Raw genomic sequence first — 19,106 nt, 5'->3', positions numbered from 1 at the left:
AGCCCCCACTGCTTAAAAAAAATAGGTACAAACTCCTTACCTAGGCATCCAAGACCTTCATAACAGGGCCTTGATCTCCATTTCCAGCCTTGTCCCCCACTACTCTCTTGTACCTTCTGTTTTAGTCAAACTCAATTTCTGTTCCCTGAACATGTCCTGTACTTTATACCCTTTTACTTTTGTTCATGCGATTCCTTGCGCCTGTAACACTCTGCCCCACTCCATCTCTGTGTATTAAAATCCTACTTATCCTTCAAGACCCATCTTAATTTCACGTCCTCTTTATCTCTGAAGTCACTGCGCCTTGAACAGGGTAGGTGCTCAGTACCTTTTATTGTGTTAAATCTCTGAACTGCCATTTCTTTTTTTGCCCCTGACATCATCTACTTAGCTTAGAGATCATGTCCAAATCAATGATTGCTGCCCTTCTTTTTTCCTTTGTCCTCCTCTTTGTCCTTGCTAAGGAGAAGGCCACAGATTGAGATGGTCATGGAGTTAAAGGAGGCCAGGGGAGGCGCTGTGCCCAAGCCAAGAAAAATGGAATAAATGATGAAAAATCACTTTGGTGGGAATAAAGCCAAAGAAACCAAGAGAGATCTGGCAAGAAGGGAAGCAAAGATGAAGCTGGTTCTCATAATCCAGTTTGAGAACAAGTGAGATCAGACTGCCCGTCCTAGAAATACATATCCATGGGAATACGTCCTCTGGGATAGATTCATGGGCTAGTGCCAAGGATACTAAGGAGCCACAGCTACTTAGTAGTACACGAGTTCTCCCCCCCCCACTCCCCCATGCCCCTCTGAACCCCCCTATACCAAAAACATGAACTTTGAACAACTACAAACCATAGGAACCATGGAGACAGCACTGAAGCAATGAACACGACCAAGGGGAGGAATGCTAGCAGAATAAGGGCCAGGAAGTTGGGGTATTACATTTGGAACAGATTTTGTGGGGGTGTTGGGATGGTAAGTGGGAGAGGAGTGGATATTGGGGCATGTCCTGGAGGAGAAGTGGCCATCAGGGCTGAAGACTTGGGAATGGGGAGGAATAAAAAGCCCATTATCAATCTAGAGTGAATAACATTCTATTTTTTCACATAAGGAATGGGAGAGAGTAGCTTGCCCAACTGAAAATATGCTGAGTTCTGAGTACTGTTGTAACTACGTTATGTTAAACAGATTTTCAGAATACATCTAATGTGTACCTAAGAGGGTCTATGTACCAGTAAGCAATGGTAAGCAGTGGATGTCCTATCTTGATACAGCCAGGCTTTGCATTTTGAAGTCTAGCATCTCCGTGGGCTATTCCTTAGTGCCAAAGAAGGGAAGCTACGATGCTAGATTTTGATGAATCCCACACTTAAAATACCATGTTTTTTTTCTGAAGGAACATACTGATAGATATAAAATGTTATCAACAAAAAGACAAAAAAATCATAGAATACTGAGGCAAAGCCATGACTGAGGGCTAGAGACCTGGGTTTCAGTCCTAGCTTTGCCACATACTAATTATATGACAGTGCAAAATACTTTACCTCACTCTGAAGCTCAGTTCTGTCATCTGTAAAATGCTGACATCTACTTCATGGGTTGTTATGATTATTCAATGATATATATGAAACTATCTAGCATAATGTCTGGCAATCGTTCAATAAATTATAGCTTTCTTATTTTGCTCATCTGTAAAAGAGAGAATAATACCTGTTCTCCCTATGTCACAGGGTTACTATGAGGGCAGAATGACATATTGACTATGAAATATTTAAAAAGTTAAAAATATTGTAGAAAACATAAAGTTGCTTTAATGTCATTAAATTCCTACATCCACAAAGTCATGAATGTCATCTTTTCCCCAATAATGGCAATCTGGAGCCAATGTACAGCATTATTAATTAGCATGTAGAACAGTGGTTGGCCCATAGCAAGTACTCAATGAATCTTTGAAATATGTGTCGACTGACTGACTTCCACATGATATCGGTTCTCAAGCTCATCGAACATTTGTTCTTTTTTTCCCCCCTCTTCCCTGTTTCCCTCTGGCTTCACACTCTCCGCGATGGCAGCAAACTCTGGAAATGAACCTCACCAACCTGGTTAAGCGCAACAGCGAACTAGAAAATCAAATGGCCAAACTAATACAGATCTGCCAGCAGGTTGAGGTATGTGACAGAAACATTTGTGATTCTTTCAGAGGACCTGGATTGGGTGATTCTTTGGGGGGACTTGAGTTTTGTCAGAGTGTGACTCAGCCATTTGGAGTGAAGGATTGAATGGTAGTTCTAGGAAGTCTCTTTCCTTTAGGATGCTTGTTCCAGGAAGAGTGGCACATAGCTATTGTTAAAAAATAAATAGGTGGTGGTAATGGGCTGGGGAGACAATAGTCCAAGGGGCAATCCCTTCTCCTTACCATACAGCAGGCAGTATGAGAATCTGACATGAAATGTGTTTCATCATTAACCAACTGCGCATCATAGATCCTTAAAGAGATTGCTGGGGTGTCATAGGGAAGTTGGGAATCCTGGGATCTTGGGGTAGTGTGATGTTGGTTCAGTGCACTATTGTTTCTGTAACAATATTATCAGGACTGCTTCTCCTCTTCGTAGTCTCTCCTCCTTTCGTCCCCATGCACTTTACCTGGTCCTCGCTCATCACATTTCCACTTATTCTTGTCACCAACAAATGATATATATGTTAAAGATGTCAGTGAATTATAAAGTGTTATACAAGTATAAGGTTTTTGAAAATTGGCACCTACATCAAATCTCAGAGCAGAGCTTACAAGAGGAGTCGACCTCTTCATAAGTGGACATAATAAAAGAAAAATGTTATTTCTCTCTTCCTCCCGAGAGCATGAAACTTCAGCTTTTGTGTTGATTTTGTTGAAGAAGTGGTGGTAGAGCTTAAAATGTGAACAGGGTCGGGTAAAATATTATAGGACTCCTCATGGGCAGTGAGTTTCTAATTCTATTTACAACTAATAGTCTAGTTCTAATCTTACTTGTATGACAGATAAGTGTAATGGATCAAGTTTACTTTATTTTAAGCAATAAAAGAATTTTATTAAGCTCTCATCTTTTAATCCCACCTGGGGTTTCCTATTTAAGAGAGTTTGGAGAATCTTGTAAGGCAAAGAATCTTCTTATATAAATAACCGTTCCTGATTGTTTGGATTTCTTAAAGTAAGTTGTACTTGTATGATGAGCATACCATAGCAATTTAATCCGTGCTGGGCACTCCATTTATGGAAGAGAGTGGTACTGTATGTAGGGTACATAGGATCCCAGTTAAACTCAGGTGTGAGATTATGGAATGGGGTGGGGAATTTAGGTAGAAGCATAAGGAATGGAAAGAAAGAATACTGGAATATAAATTGGAAAATTGGGTTCTAGACTTGGCTCTGCCATTAACTGGTAGTATGAACTTGAGTAAGTCATTTAGCCTCTCAGCTTCAGTGTCCTTACCTTTTAAAATGAGGGGTTGAACTGACTACGTGACCTTTGATGTCTCTTCCAGATTTCACAGGTCATGATTCTGTGAATGTTACTTTCTTTATTTTCTTCTTTTTCTCTTTGGTCTCATCCTTTCCAAGAGGGGAGAAACAAAACAGAAGGCATTTTACAGTGATTTTCAGCTAATCAGAATCCCTCTGTGTTCCACTCCATCAAAGCTTCTGATTATGCTGTTAGATTACAGTATAAGAAACCCAACTAGTGAAAAGACAAGGAAGTATTGTAAGCAGGAGACAAGATAAGGAATCCCTCGGCTTAGAATTTGCATGATTGAGGGTGGGGTAACAGCTAATAGTGAATAAAATGAGTTTAGAAATTATAATCATCACCTTCCTCATTCTCATCAAAAAGACTATTATGTATAGAACAAGTTGTAGTCAAATTAGCAAAGTAAGCAATTTATTTTCATTGCTTATTCACTTTAGGACCTCTCTAACATCTTCTCATCCCACCCCTGGGAAGCTTATCACTCTGACCAGCCTCACCCAAACATAGCCCTCTTCCGACCTTTCCCAGCCCATTGCACCAATCAAACCTTTATAGTCAGGGCCCTACTCTTTTCAAGTGGCAAGGAGCTAGTCTCATAAAACAATGCATCATTGTGTGATGTTTTAAGTGCCTTTCTGAAGTTAGTACTCCTGCTGGAGCCTTCAGGAGATGACGCTAGTGCTGCCAATTGTAAGCAAAGTAGAAGGGAAGAGGAGCCTCATGATGAACCAGCAAAGGAGGTGTTTAAGAGGCTCCCTTAGGGATGCTTGTTAAATCCATTGCGTAGGCCACTGTCCACTCTGGCACACAAAAGGTCACCTGTTACTAACATGTATGCATGGCATTGTACCAGGTACAAAGAAAATGGCATAGACACAGTATCTACCCTCGGAGGGCTTATACGCTACACAAATCCACCCTGATGTGGATACAAATGTGTAGGAAATACAGGCAATGGAATAAAAATGTTAACTGAGAATTGGGAAAGAATCGGGAGATACTGCATCACATGTCAAAGGTGAGAGTGTATTTTGGGAGTTAACTCCATAGTCTATTCAGTTTAGAATTCTGTCTTTGACAGGAGCCCTACAGAGTGGTTTATGGAAGACCACGTCTGTGCTCTATGACATCATCCCTTGTGAAAGGTTAGGGATGTGCCCTAAACTTCCCCATAATAATAGGGTGAATCCAGGGTACTTATTATACTCATTCAGCACAGAGCCTGTGTGTCCAAAAGGTTTCAGGACAAGCCCTGGGATTAGACATGCAGTTAAAGAAGGGACTTGAGACTTCATAAATGCTTATAAATACTTTATAAAGTGAAATAAATAGTAGGATACTGTTTGTCATGAAAGCCAGACACTGAAGGGTAATTTGAATTTTTTCCATTTTATCTAATCCAGATTTGTCTATAGAGAATGACTATATTCATAGTGTAAACCAGGCATTTCACATCGGGTGGGGGTGGAGGATACCAGCTAAGGCACTTCTGAGAAAACTGGAATAGGCTATTTTCCTGCCAAACCTGTTCCCCTTCCTTATTGTCTGCAAATGTTTTTGTCACAGATTGACTTTTCATAAAGGGGCCATAAATACTGCCTCCTTCTCCTGGTTCTTTCTGCCTGTTCTCTATTCTCCTCAGAAAGTAAACAAAGCTGCAGTCTTCCTATTATTACAGAAACAAAGATTAGGATCACTACAGATTTGTTAGCTGAGTTCTTTGGTAATGCAGCCTGTTGTAGTTGCTGCCCAGCTTTCAGAGTTCAGTGGATAGGCAGTTGGAAAATATTATCTGTTGGGGCTGGAGAGCAGGGGAAGGAGGTAGAGACAGACTCAAGACTCTTAATCTGGTTAAGGAAGGGCATGCTTTGACCTTGCTGCTCTGGCCACTTGATCTCTATATATAGTTCTTTGTCCTGTCTCATCGGGCATCCTTTGTTTACATTTCCAAAGGAAATCTCTGTTTAATGCACAGCCAAGGGAAAATGTATACCAACAGATGAATATTTCCTCTTGGATTCCAAGACTGCGTGGGTTTGTGAATAATAAGCATTCCTGAAAATATTAAGGGGAAGAAAAATTGTTAAATACTTAGTAATCAGTCAACAACATTTTTTGAACAAACACTATGTACTCAGTGTGGTGGGCAATTTGCAGGCTACAAAAGAAACATACCTTGTTGATGGCCTCCAGGAACTTTTAGTCCAGCTTGGGGAAGCACAGTATCTAGTGAGGAGGAGGAGTATTTATAAAGCAGCATGCAGTCCAGGGAGTACAAATGAATGTAGTATAGCCCTTCCATTATTACTTATTTAGTCTTGTTAATTTTTAGGGCACTGAGAATATTAAAGCACTTGCCTGGATTTCCCCTGTTTTCCTCTCTTCCAGAACTGTTGCAGTGCAATGGGCTAGTCCATCCCAGAAGCTTCATGGGCAGATTGATTCCTTTCTGGCTCTTATCAAGCCTTTTAAGGAGCTGAGTGGCTTTGCTCTTTAGCATTAGGAGAGAGAAGAAAGAAAAGAGATGTGTTGGAAGAGAGGGAGAGGCTTCCCTTAGTTTGGGGGATTTCAGCTTTCTGTCTTGCCACCAGGTCATAACTTCAATAGTTTTCAGAAGTCTTTCTCCTAGAGTTGAAACTGTAGGTGGCTTGGTGTTCTCCCCTTTCTGCTCCTATTGCTCACTGAAAGGGTATTTGGTTTGGAAAGGGCAAGAATTGATGTCTGACTTCCTCTCCAAGCATAAAAATAGGTGTTTTAGCAGAAATAAATTAAAAAAAAAAACACTGCTGTGGATGATTTCAGCAGATGATCCTTAAATGTTTTAGAGTGATTGAGCTGGAAGAAAGCATCTAAATCAGTAAGGCACAAATATGTTTGTTGGAGGGGTCGTCTATAAGCTCTGAGGGCATGATAAAATGAAGGAGTGATTAGAGTGAAGTAAGTGTGATCAGGGAAAATTTAATGGAGAAAATGCATTTTTGCCAAATGTTGAAGGAGGAAAACTAAGTTACTCCCTGCTGAGACAGAGAGCAGAGATATTAGTGGAGGTGGAAATGAGCAAATTGTTTGGGCAAAATGGTATGCTGCGCACTGGGTACACACTGGGTGTATAGGGATAAATAGGAAGTGGTCCCTGGCCTCAAGGAACTTACCTGACAGGTAAAATGTCAAATATAATGTGAAATGATAATTATTGTAATGAAGGTAAGTGCAAGATGACAAGCTAGCATAGAGAAAGAAACACCTAAGTCTGCCTGAGGGACTTAGGAAAAACTGCAGAATGGAAGTAAAAGTCAAGTTATCTTGAAATAAGAGTAGAATTTTGCCAGCAAAAATGAGATAAGGGAGTGAATGGGCTCACATGCAAGAACACAGAAGGGTAAACAGCATGGAGGTGTTCAGGAAACCACCAGAAGTGTGGTTCAGCCAGAATATGAGATGCGAGAATCGCTGTTAAGAGGTGAGTGTGGAGAAGTAGCTAGGGCCTAGATAAGGAAGGGCCTTGTATGCCGTGCATAGGGGTTTGGACTTTATCCTGAAGACTCTGGGGAGCCTTGGAAGGATTTAATGCAGGTGACTAACTGGATCAGATCTGCATTTTAGGATTGCTCTTCCTGTAGTATGCAGGATGGAGCAAGGGTCAAGGGTCAAAAGTGAAGGCAAAGAGACCAGTTAGGTGGCTTTTATTGATCCGGGGAGAGACGGAAGGCCCAACCTAAGGCGGTGGCAGTAGGGTTAGGGAGGAGGGGATAAATTCAAAACACTTCTAGGAGGTAGAATCAGTATTACTTGGGGTGAGAGAGTAGTAGGATGATCCACAGGTTTCTGGCTTGGGTGACTGAATGAATATGTCGCCTTTAATAGGCTAGGAAATACAGACAGAGTTCTTTTTAGACGTGTGAGGTTTGTTGTGCTGTGCGTCCGAGTCAGGTAGGACATGCCTCGTAGGCAGCTGGCTGGCTGGATCTGGAGGTGAGGAGAGAAGTCTGGGAAAGAGATAAAGACTTGGGAGTCATCAGCATCTAAGAGGCACTTACAACCATGGAGAATGTGTAGAATGAGAAGGCCCAGGGCAGAGCAATCCAATTGTTTGTCACTCGAAATACAACAACAAACCGACCTTCGAAAAATAAATGGAAAGACTGTGGAGCTTTTTATGAGATTACTGAGGGATGGTGTGCATTTCAACAATTAAATATTAGAAGTAAATTATTCACTTGTGGAAAGAACAACGTTTTAAATATTACTTTTCTAAAGACTATAAAAATAAGTAATACTTGGGCCGGCCCAGTGGCACAGTAGTTAAGTGCCAGCGCTTCGCTTCAGCGGCCCAGGGTTTGCAGTTTCGCATCCCGGGCGCACACTGACGCACCGCTTGGCAACCCATGCTGTGGTGGCGTCCCATATAAAGTGGAGTAAGATGGGCACGGATGTTAGCCCAGGGCCAGTCTTCCTCAGCAAAAAGAGGAGGATTGGCAGATGTTAGCCCAGGGCCAGTCTTCCTCAGAAAAAAAGAGGATTGCTGTTGGATGTTAGCTCAGGGTGATCTTCCTCACCAAAAAAAAAAAAAAAAAAAGTAACACTTAATGAAGATTTCCTGTGTTCCAGGTAAGCACTTTATATGTGTTAACTCATTTAATCCTCACAACAACTGTGTGAGGTAGACACTGTTGTCATTCCTGCTTTACAGATAAAGACACTGAGAGAGAGATTGAAGTGATTTGCTAAGGTCATGCTGCTAGTAGGTAACAGAGTAGGGATTTGAATCCAGGCACTTTTGCTCCGGAGCCTTTGCCCCTATCCACCCCATTACACTTCCTTTTGCAAGGCCAGGCTACACACCACTTAGATGTCCCTTGTTCATCACCAGTGGTTCCTGACCCATCATGAGGATGACTTGTAGTGAGTAAGGGATATGAGATAGGGATGTGAATTCTGGAGGAGAGCAAAAGAGAAACAGAAAGAGTGGAAGGGGGTCTGGCCCAGTGGTGTGGTTGTTAAGTTTGCATGCTCTGCTTTGGCGGCCTGGGGTTCATGAGTTCGGATCCTGGGCGTGGACCTACACACCGCTCATCAAGCCATGGTGTGGCGGCGTCCGATGTACAAAATAGAGGGAGATTGACAATGGGATGTTAGCTCAGGGGCAGTCTTCCTCACCAAAAAAAAAGAAAAAAAAAGGAAAAGAAAGAGCAGAAGGGAGGAGGAAAACCAACAAAACAGGCGATCAAAATAGCAAAGGAAGAAAGGCCTTGAAGATGTGGAAAGTTTGAGAGTCCATTGGAGCAGTGACATCATACGGGAAAATATCATTGTGACTTTTGAGAGAGGGTTCAGTGGAAAGGTGAGGATGGAAGATAGATTCAGAGAGGTTAAGGAGGAGGTAAGTTGTAAGAAAATGCAGGCTATGAGAAATTTGATCATGAAGGTGAAGAGAAAAATAGAGTGGTAGTTTTCTTTTTGAAGTGCCGAGCAATCAGACTCACAAACACACACACAATACTCGAGTTGTTTCTTCTGTTACTGGGTGGCTAACAATAGGAATCACTCGATCCACTGACTCTGACCACACATGCTTTATTTCTCTTCTTGACTTGGCTTCCAGCAACCTTCTTGCCCAGCTCCAAAGCCTCAGTTTCTACAACTCGCTCCTTCTAGAAATGGTAAGTAGGTTCTGGGATGCAGTGTGCTGTGGTAGCTTTGGAGTTGGGCAGACAGGCTTCCTGCCAGCTGGCTAACCTTGAACACATAAATTCTCTGAGCCTCAGTTTCATCATCTGTAAAACTTGGGCTAGTCATACCTTGAAGGAAAAGGTAGTACATGTTAAGGCACCTGCTACTGTGCCTGGCTGATAGTTGAGGCTCAATAAATGGTGGTGGTGGTGGTGGTAGTAGTAGTAGTAGTAGTGATAGGAGTAGGCGTAATAGTAGGAGCAGTTATTACTAGTAGTAGTACTAGTAGTATTTCTGGGCACTACACCTTTGCCAGAGATTCCTAGCCCTGACCTCAGGATTTCTAGAGCTATTTATCATTATTTCTGAGGGTGGGGAGGACAGTCATTCCCAAATGCTCCCAATAAATTTCCAATTTAACATACATGAAGTAGAACTTTCCTTGGGAAGGGGGAGTGGTAATGAAATTGCAGCACTAAAAATGTTGGGAATCTCAGTCGTATGACCCTATTTAATAAGCCCCCACCAATAACTCTGCAAAGGTGGTACACTAAAAAGGGTTATTATGTTCAATAAGCTGCTAGTTTTCAGTTACTAATTTAAACAAACTGTATTTAGTAGGGGAAAGTTCACTGCCCTTCTGCAAGAATATCTCAGGCATTCTTTAAGTTGATACTTAAGTAAACTTGCCTATTATCCTGCCTCAATTCTTTTTGATTACTGCTTCTAAGCAAAGGCAAAGAAAAGTTTGAGAGAGGGATACATGTTTTCATCCCTAGTGGTTTTCAAAAGAGAGAGTTCTTTGGGATTTTTAAATGTTTATTAGCCAAAATGTTCTGTGAGTATTTTTGTGAGAGATGCAAGAGCAAGAGGGCAGATTTAATAAGTCCTGAGGAGGATTTTGGCTGCCAGTGCCTCGTGAGAATGAAATAGCTATTTTAAAAGCAGTGTGGAATTACATGTGGAAAAATTGGTTTTCATGAACAATAGAAAATAAGTGCATAGTGACCTAGTCAGTCTATTCATTTATACTACTGAAATGACTAATTACATTCAATCCTGTTAAGTATATGGCAATTGACATTTAATATAGATGAAAAACCTAAATCAACTGTGCAATCCAAAGTGTGGGCATAGCCTATTTTTATATGAGAAAAGAAAATGCTTTATAGTTTTTCAGACACCTAATGTGTTCACTTCTTTTTCAAAAATACTTTGTGACAATTCTTGATATATTCCAGGGAATTAAAATTTTTGAGGACATTAAATGTTGCATTTGACACGTGACAGGATTGTAAAGATTAAATGAGTTAGGATTAATATTGTTTTCCTTCCGCTCCTGCTGCACATCTATAGGACATATAAGCTTTCTGGTGTGGTCATATTTTCAAAGTCAAAACAGTTTATATAGGCATGCACTCTTGTTCTGTTTTTGAACTTTCCTTTGGTGCAATGAAGTTCATTTTATAGCCCCATTTCCCATCTGCTGCCTTCCTCCTCCAGTTCCTGTTTCTCAGTGTTCGAATTCCAGGTTACTCACTGAATGACCAGAACGCTTGCCTAATTTTGGACCCTCCTGCTCGCTCCACTCTGCACAGTCTGCCCAAGTTCCCCATTTCCAATGCAGTCTTGGAAGGTTGGTGGAATTCTAATAATTCAAGCTAAAGCTCTAGCAAGCCTACTCTGTACCTTTAAATGTTTCCAGTTCGACCCCTACCTCCAATCTCTCTTGCCACCTCCCAACCCAAAAACAAACAGACAAATACAAAAAAACTAAAACTGAAACCACCACCGCCATGATAATGGACATGCACACAGCCATTGAAATGCCCTTTCTGTCTCTGCCTGTCTGGGGGAGTCCAACTGTGTGCTATGGTAAGCGGGGATTGGCAGTGGGAGAGACTCATATTTGAATCATATGTGCTGGGCACTGGGCTCGAGGCATTTTTGTTTCTATCAGTTTGTGTTTATGACAATCCTGTGATACTGTTGGTGATATTCCCATTTTACAAATGAGGAACCTGAGGGTGAGAGACACTGTTTGTTTATTTGCCACTAGTTCATTTGTGTTCAGACAGAAAGGAGACAGCTTAGGATGCCCACTGTTTTTCTCCCTTCTTTAAACAGCTCTGGAAGAATAGATGGTCTGTTTGGGGGCTTGGCATTCCTGCCTCCATGGTAAACCTCTTATGTATCCCTGCCGTTTGCCTGTCTGTGGTTGCCCGGAGCAGTGCTCTGTCCTAACAGCCTTTCATGGGGTAGGGAGCAGAAGGAGGACTGCTGCTCGAGTTGGCAGAAGGAATCAGTAATGCTAGATGCTCAGATTATTTTTGTGCCACGAGACCCAAGTGAGGGGTGAAGATAGAGTGGGCAGCTCCAGATATCAATACTGACCCCGGTCATGCAGTCAGTTTACTGTGGGACCTGCACTTCCTTCCTGAGACTGCCTTGCTGGGCCTTCCTTCTAGGGCTGGGCATTACTGTGTTGCAAGGTAACAGTAGTCTCAGTGCAGCATAAGGTTTTCCTAATGGTTATGAAAGGGTTTGCAGTAAATATTTACTCTCAAAAGTGTACTTAATGTTATCACATTTAAACAGACTATAACTAATAAATATAATAGGACAATGACAGCAAATATATAGATTTCCTCAGAAAAAGAGTGGATGCATTGTTGCTATTAATGGTGGACCCATGTCCTTCGATGGAGTGATTATTGAGAAGTGCTTGTATGCCCAGGGATTCAGCTATTTACTACCTCAGGATGGAAAGAGAATTCCACACCTCAGCCCATTCCCACTACCTCTCCTCTCACCTAAATCAAATCTTGAATCCACATTTACCCCATCTAAGAACTCTCATTACTCCTAAGAGTAATTAGGAGTGCATTTATGTGCTCATTTAATCCTCACAACAACCTTATGAGGTTACTACTACTACTATTCTCATTTTACAGATGGGGAAACTGAGGCACAGAGAACGTAACTAATTTGTACAAAGTCACACAGCATATAAGTGGCAGAGTGAAGGTTTGCATTCAGTTAGACTCTAGAGTCCATGCTTTTAACTACTCTGCTGTATTAAAAGTGAAGGACAAAGCTAGCCATATTCATCAATCAGTGACTCTATGTGCAGTGCTTTGCAAGTTGCTGATTATTGTGCCTGTGGTCTGGGTAAAGACATGTGTTATGTGAGTGTGTGTTCATGTGGGAACAGCTTGGTGTGTATCTAGAGCAGTATGCCTTTCTTTGTGGTGATACGCTTTCTATAGAACATGCATCTTAATGCCCTTGCTTATGCTATGCATTTGTCTGTCTATTTCGTAGATGGCTGCCTGAGTGTTCATTTCGTGTGTGTGTGTGGGGGGTTGTATTGTAAAGAGGATGTATGTGGAAAGAAGAATTTGTCCAGTGAGAGAATTAATTAGTGTTTAAACTGAGTCATGAGGACTGCTTTGACCTTTTTTTTCCCCCCTCAAAGGGTTCTTTTCAAACCCATGGTATTTTCCCCATATAGGGGGAGAAACTGGGAAACAACTGAAGGGGGTTGCCTTTTGTTTCCTCTGATTGGAAATGTAGTCTCTTGTGTCCAGAGTGTTTGTTCCCCCTCTTCTCCTCCATATCCCAGGCCTGTTTCAGCTTCTCCTTGGTAACATCAAAGGCACAAGAAAATCATTGGCTTTGGAATAATTTCTAAACCAGTAAAACTTTAGCTATAAGATTGTAGTGTACCACTGGGAGTCCATGTCGCATAGAAGCACACAGTTCCATCTTTAGCTCTGCCACCCCAATCAATATACAGGTAATCGTGCACTGGCGCACAACAGCAGGCCCACGAGTGCACAAAGGTGTTTTCTGAGAAACATCTCAGGTGGAGGGGCAAGGACAGGACATGAAGAGGATTAGGGAGGAGGGTGAGAGGACCAGGCAGGAAAGGATCACAATGGTAGATGGCAAGAAAGTATGTGAAAAGGAAGGGGAAAACAATCGCAAGATGCCAGTTTACTGTATAGTGCACATATAATGAAATTCTTGCCAAATTGGTGGGGTATTCTAGCATCTGAAGGGCTCTGAATCTTCTAGCCTCCTGGAGCTATTCTGGGATTCTGATTGCCACCTAGTCATCAGCCAAGAAATCCAAACCATTTCAGGAGGATTCCATTGGCTTTCAAATGAAATGGAATTTATATTATATCGGTAGCACAGGGAGAACATTTATATTTTAGAAGTAAAAAATATGATCTCACAGATGAGTAGGCAAATTGCATATTGTCTGCATTCCAGGGAGTGGAATTAAACATCTTCATGCTTTCACACTCCATTTCTGTCAAAAACAGGATATTGGCAGCAAACCATCTGAAAACAACCACTGACCTGCAGTGAGTACTGCCGAACCCCGTGCTTAATGCTAACCCCGCTGTACAGCTGCTAACCCAGTGACACATCATTAGCCCAGGAGGTGAAAGCTAATGGTGTTCCCAAGGTTTTGGTGTTTATTGTTTATGGTATTTTAAAAAATAACTACTCTTATAGAGAGTCAGTAAAACCTCTCTCCCTTTTTCCTTTGTGAACCTTTATCAAAAGGTATTTATTAAACTCCACTGTGTGCTTAGCATTGTGCTAAGTGCTACAGGGGACTAGAGCAGGTATGTAAATCACTATCCTTGTCTTCAAGTATATTATAGTGTAGTTGGGGAAGCAGAAGGAACAGTACGAAGTCATGGTAAGCAATACAAAATAAAATAATTGAGTGCTAAATTGTGTGATACCAGCTATGTGGTAGGTGCGCTGTAGGAGTTCAGAAGAGAGGGAGATCAAAGAAGGCTAACATTATCATCAATAGCTAACATTTATTGACACTTAATATGTGCCAGGTATTGTGTTAAGTGCTTTATGTGTATTATTGCATTTAATCCTGTCAGCTACTTCTCAGATAGGCACTATTATTATCTTTGTTTTTTCAGATGAGGAAACTCAGATAACTAAGTGACTTATGCAAGGGGAGTGATGAGACATGAGACTTAGAGAGGCAAGGAGGGACCTGATCACAAAGGACCTTAAGATTCATGTTAAGAAGTTTGGAATTCATCCCAAGGTCAGAGAGAAGCCAATTGAAAGTTAATATGAAGCTGTATTAAGCATGGAAGTAGTATGTTTTTAAAAGGATTAAACTTCCTGGTTGCTGGATTAAAGATACATTGGGAAGATATAAGACTGGAGACAGAGAGACCAGTGAGGTGACTGTTGTAGCCCAGTGCCTGGCACATAGTAGGCACTCAATGCATATTTGTTGGGTGGATGGATAGATGAATGGATAGATGGATTAATTTAGGGAAAAGATTCCGGTGGACAGAACTAGTGAAGTAGTAATAAAAGATAGAAAGGGATAGATTTGAATTACCTTTAGGAGGGAAATATATGGGATTTGATGATTAATTGGAGATGGAGGATGAGAAAGAAAAGTTAATAACAACGCCCAGGATTTCTGAGGGGCTGGTGGTGCCATTCATTCATTTAGGAAGCATTAGAGAAGAATCAGATTTAATGGAAAAGGGCGTGGGAAGGAGATGAGTTCAGTTTTGGATATACTGAGTTTGTGGTGCCTGTGGTTATACAAACAAAAATGTCCAGGAAGCAGTTAGATATATGGGTCTAAATTTTAGGAAAGGGATTTAGGATGGAGATAAAGATAAGTGAGGCAAATAGGTATCTTTTTGGGGTGATGGGATTATTCTAAAATTGGATTGTGGTTAATAGTTGCTCAGTTCTGTAAATTTACCAAAAATCATTGAATTCTTCACTTAAAACAGGTGAATTTTATAGTATGTAAATTATATCTCAATAAAGCTCTTAATTTTATTTTTAAAGGTAAGCAAGGCACTGGTATATAGGTGGTATTGAGGCCTTAGAAATGGATGAGATCACCTAAGACTGTGTTCACGTGGTAGAACTCTTGGAATACTGGCATTTAACGTACAGGCAAAGGAGTTGGAGTAGCAGAAAAGGAAAACTAGGAGAATTAGTGTTGAGGAAGGCAAGGGAAGAGAGTATTTCCAGAAGAAGTAAATGGATGATCTTTTTTTTTTTTAATGATAGGAGAGACTTAAATATCTTTAAATGCCGATGACAGGGAGAGCCAGTTGACAGGGAGAAGTTGAAGGAGAGAGAAGGAAAGATTGATCAAGTTAGGACCCTAAGAGGGCAGGAGAGGATGGGATGCAGAGCACAGGTAAAGGGATGAACTTTCTAGAGGAAGAGAGATACCACTTCTTTGTAATACAAGAGAAAGAGGGAAGGATGGTTGAGGATACAGGTATGTTCCTTTATTGGTTTGTTGTGGAAATTTGAGGGAATTCTCTGGTCAGAGTTCTATTTTGTGAAGGAAGTAAAATCATTTGCTGTGAATTTACTATGAGTGAGATGAGAGGTAGTGGAGTTGGAGCTTTGACTACTGCAGAGATTTGAATTAGCTACTGTGGAGATGTGGAGGGAGCCGTTAAGAGAAATATAGGATTTGTAGGAAATATTGAGAGCCTTCCTGAAGCTGGACACCACAAATTCAAAGAGGAATCAATCTGTGTTTGTGTGATCAGCATGTAGGTCACACTTAAAACCACGAGAATGAAAATGCCCAGGGAGAGGATGTTGGTTAGGAGAAAAGAGGGATGGATCTATATCTATATCTATATCTATATCTATATCTATATCTATATCTATATCTATATCTATATCTATATATCTATCATGTCTATATTGTCTCCAATATTATATTATTATATTAGTGGTATTAACCTTTATCTGTCACATGTGTGGCGATTTTTTCCCAATTTGTCATTTATATTTCTTTTCCTGTATTGCTTTTGGTTCTTCTGGCTTATAGAGGAAGGTCTCTCCTCCTTAAACTTTCTTTTCATGTTTTCAGTGATTTTCTTTTTTTGTATTTTAAGTCTTTAATATACTTCGAATTTATTTTAGGACATGAGGTTTTGGAATTTAGTTTAGGTTACACAGTTTTGTTTTCTTCTAGATAAGTAGCTATTATGCCAAGACCATTTATTCACACAGAAGTCCTTTTCCCACTGAATGGATATGCCACCTTTGCCATATATTGGGTGTCCATATATACTTGGTTGGACCTATTCTAGACTCTACTCTGTTCCACTGATTTAATTTTATATTGTTATGCCAATACCTTACTATTTTGATTAGAGTGGCTTTATGGTAACTTTTAATATTTGGTAATATCTGGTATTTCTTTGTCGTAATTTCCTTGCTATTCTTGGATGTTTTGTTCTCAATATAAACTTTAAAATAATTTTATCCAGTTACAAAATATACTCAACTTGAATTGTGATTATCATTGTATTACAGTTATATATTAATTTTGGGAAGAAATGATGTTAAAATCTTCCCAAACAGAATCATGATATATCTCCGCATTTTTTCAGGTTTTATTTTTAAGACCTTCTCTTTAATATTTTATTGTTTTCTTCAAATAGCTACAGTAGCTTTCTTGTTAAATTGATCCTTAGGTATTTTATGGTCTTGTCCTGGTTGTGAATGGGTTGTTTTTCTATTTCCATTTAAAACAGCATATGGAGAAAAGCTCTTGATTTTGTGATATTCTTGTGTATAATAATCTTACCAAATTAATAATTTTAGATTTTTTACAAAGCTAGAGTCTCTTAGATTTATCTGAAGTACTTATATCTCTTCTTTACCAATGTTTATACAAATTATTTAATTTTCTCAGTTTCTTTTGCCTCAGCTAAAACATTAAAAACATTGTTGGATAATAGTGATGAGATCAGATATCCTTGCCTTGGTCATGATCTGGGAAGGACCTTCACATTTCACAAAAATATAATGTTTGCTATTTTTTTTAATCACATTTAAAAGTTGTCTTTTATTTAGAGTTTTTATTTGGATTGGATGCTGAATTTTGTTTAAAACCTTTGGGAATGTATTAATATAACCCTATATTTTGACGTATTTCCTTCCTTCCTTCCCTCCTTCCTTCCTTCCCTCCTTCCTTCCTTCCCTCCTTCCTTCCTTCCTTCCTCCCTCCCTCCCTCCCTCCATGAGGAAGATCAGCCCTGAGCTAACATCCATGCTCATCCTCCTCTTTTTGCTGAGGAAGACCGGCTCTGAGCTAACATCTATTGCCAATCCTCCTCCCTTTTTTTTCCCCTGAAGCCCCAGTAGATAGTTGTATGTCATAGTTGCACATCCTTCTAGTTGCTGTATGTGGAACATGGCCTCAGCATGGCCAGAGAAGTGGTGCGTCAGTGCGCACCCGGGATCCGAACCCGGGCCGCCAGTAGCGGAGCATGCGCACTTAACCGTTAAGCCACGGGGCTGGCCCCTGACGTATTTTCTAATGTCAAATCATTCTTTTATTTCTGGAATAAACTCCGTTTGGTTATAGTATTTTATTCTTTTGTTGCCCTTTTGGATTTTGTTTTCTATTTTATTTAAAATTTTTCAACATATATTCAGAAGTGAAATCAATCTATAGTGTTATTGTTTCTGATATCTTTTTTAGGTTTCTGGTATTGTGGTTATACTAGATTCACAAAATGCATTTGGGATCTTTATATCTTTCTCTGTGGTCTTCAATAGTTTAAACAGCATGGGAATGATCTGTTCTCGGAAGAATTTATAGAACTCAGCTCTAAAACCATCTGAACCTGGAGTCTTCAGAAAAATTATACATCTTCAATCACCTTTCCAGTCTGGCCTAAAGTTATCAGTCTCTTGAAGTTTTGTGACTTCTTGGGTAAAATTAGGTAGCATTTAATAGATTTATCAACTGTGTGCCACAGGTTGCACATAATATTCTCTTATAATTACTTTTATATCTATCCAGTGGTGTGCTGGAGTTGGCTTGCCAATTGTGTGTATTTCTTCCCATCTTTGGGTTTAGTGACTGCACATAGGTAGCTTAAAATCCACCATGGTGGGAGTTTTTATACCAGGGAAATCTGCAAGCATTACAAATAGTGGCTTTTTCTGAGAGCCAATTGTTAAATGTTTACCAGCACACTATTGTTTGTATCTATGAGTGTATCTTCTTTTCCGTTGTTTGTATTGTGTTTTTTATTTTGTTTTGCTTTCTCTTTTTCCTTAATCAGGATTTTCAAAGAACCACTTTTGATTTTAATTATCCTTTGTATGATAGTTTCATTTTGATTTCATTAATTTCAGCTTTTTAAAAATGAAAACTTTCCTTCTAATTCCTTTTATTTTATTGTCCTTTTCCAATTTCTTAAGTTGAAAAATTAATTCATTTATTTTCAATCTTTATACATTTTCTTGAGTAGAGCTTTAAGTATATCCTATAGATTTTGTTATTAAGTGTGGCATTTTCATTATTTTCTACAAAATTAAGAATTTCAGTTTTGATTTCTTCTTTGATCCCAAAATTGTTTAGGAGTATGTTTCCTAATTTCCAAATGGTTAAGGATTTAGGGGTTCAGGGCCGGCCCCGTGGCTTAGCGGTTGGGTGCGTGCGCTCCGCTACTGGTGGCCCAGGGTTCAGATCCCGGGCGCGCACCAACGCGCAGCTTCTCCGGCCATGCTGAGGCCGTGTCCCACATACAGCAACTAGAAGGATGTGCAGCTATGACACACAACTATCTACTGGGGCTTAGGGGAAAAAAAAGGAGGAGGATTGGCAATAGATGTTAGCTCAGAGCCGGTCTTCCTCAGCAAAAAGAGGAGGATGAGCATGGATGTCCGCTCAGGGCTGATCTTCCTCACACACACAAAAAAAAGGATTTAGGGGTTCATATTTTTATTTTCTTCTTATTTTACAGGGTTATGATCAGAGAAGGTAGACTATAAAATCTCTACTTTTTTTAATGTGTCTGTATTATGTGTTTCTTTAAGGCTGAGTACATGATCAATTATCAATCTTCCATGAATAGAAGAGAAGAAT

General features: G+C 40.1%; 1 protein-coding gene across 3 annotated transcripts in view; it reads left to right on the top strand.

Annotated features, from left to right (window-relative positions):
• Window positions 1-19,106, top strand: part of MID2 (midline 2) — an 82,396-nt gene that overhangs the window by 23,917 nt on the left and 39,373 nt on the right. For all 3 annotated transcript variants that reach the window (XM_004440463.3, XM_087427367.1, XM_087427366.1), the window contains exon 3: window positions 2,066-2,161. In XM_004440463.3, the coding sequence (XP_004440520.1) occupies window positions 2,066-2,161 (96 nt within the window). The remainder of the gene's footprint in view (window positions 1-2,065; window positions 2,162-19,106) is intronic.

This window comes from Ceratotherium simum, chromosome X (genome assembly GCF_057802395.1).
Source record: "Ceratotherium simum simum isolate JZ-2026a chromosome X, ASM5780239v1, whole genome shotgun sequence".
Classification (NCBI taxonomy): Eukaryota; Metazoa; Chordata; class Mammalia; order Perissodactyla; family Rhinocerotidae; genus Ceratotherium; species Ceratotherium simum.
The sequence above is the reverse complement of the archived record's forward strand: the minus strand, read 5'-3'. Positions and strand labels throughout refer to the sequence as shown.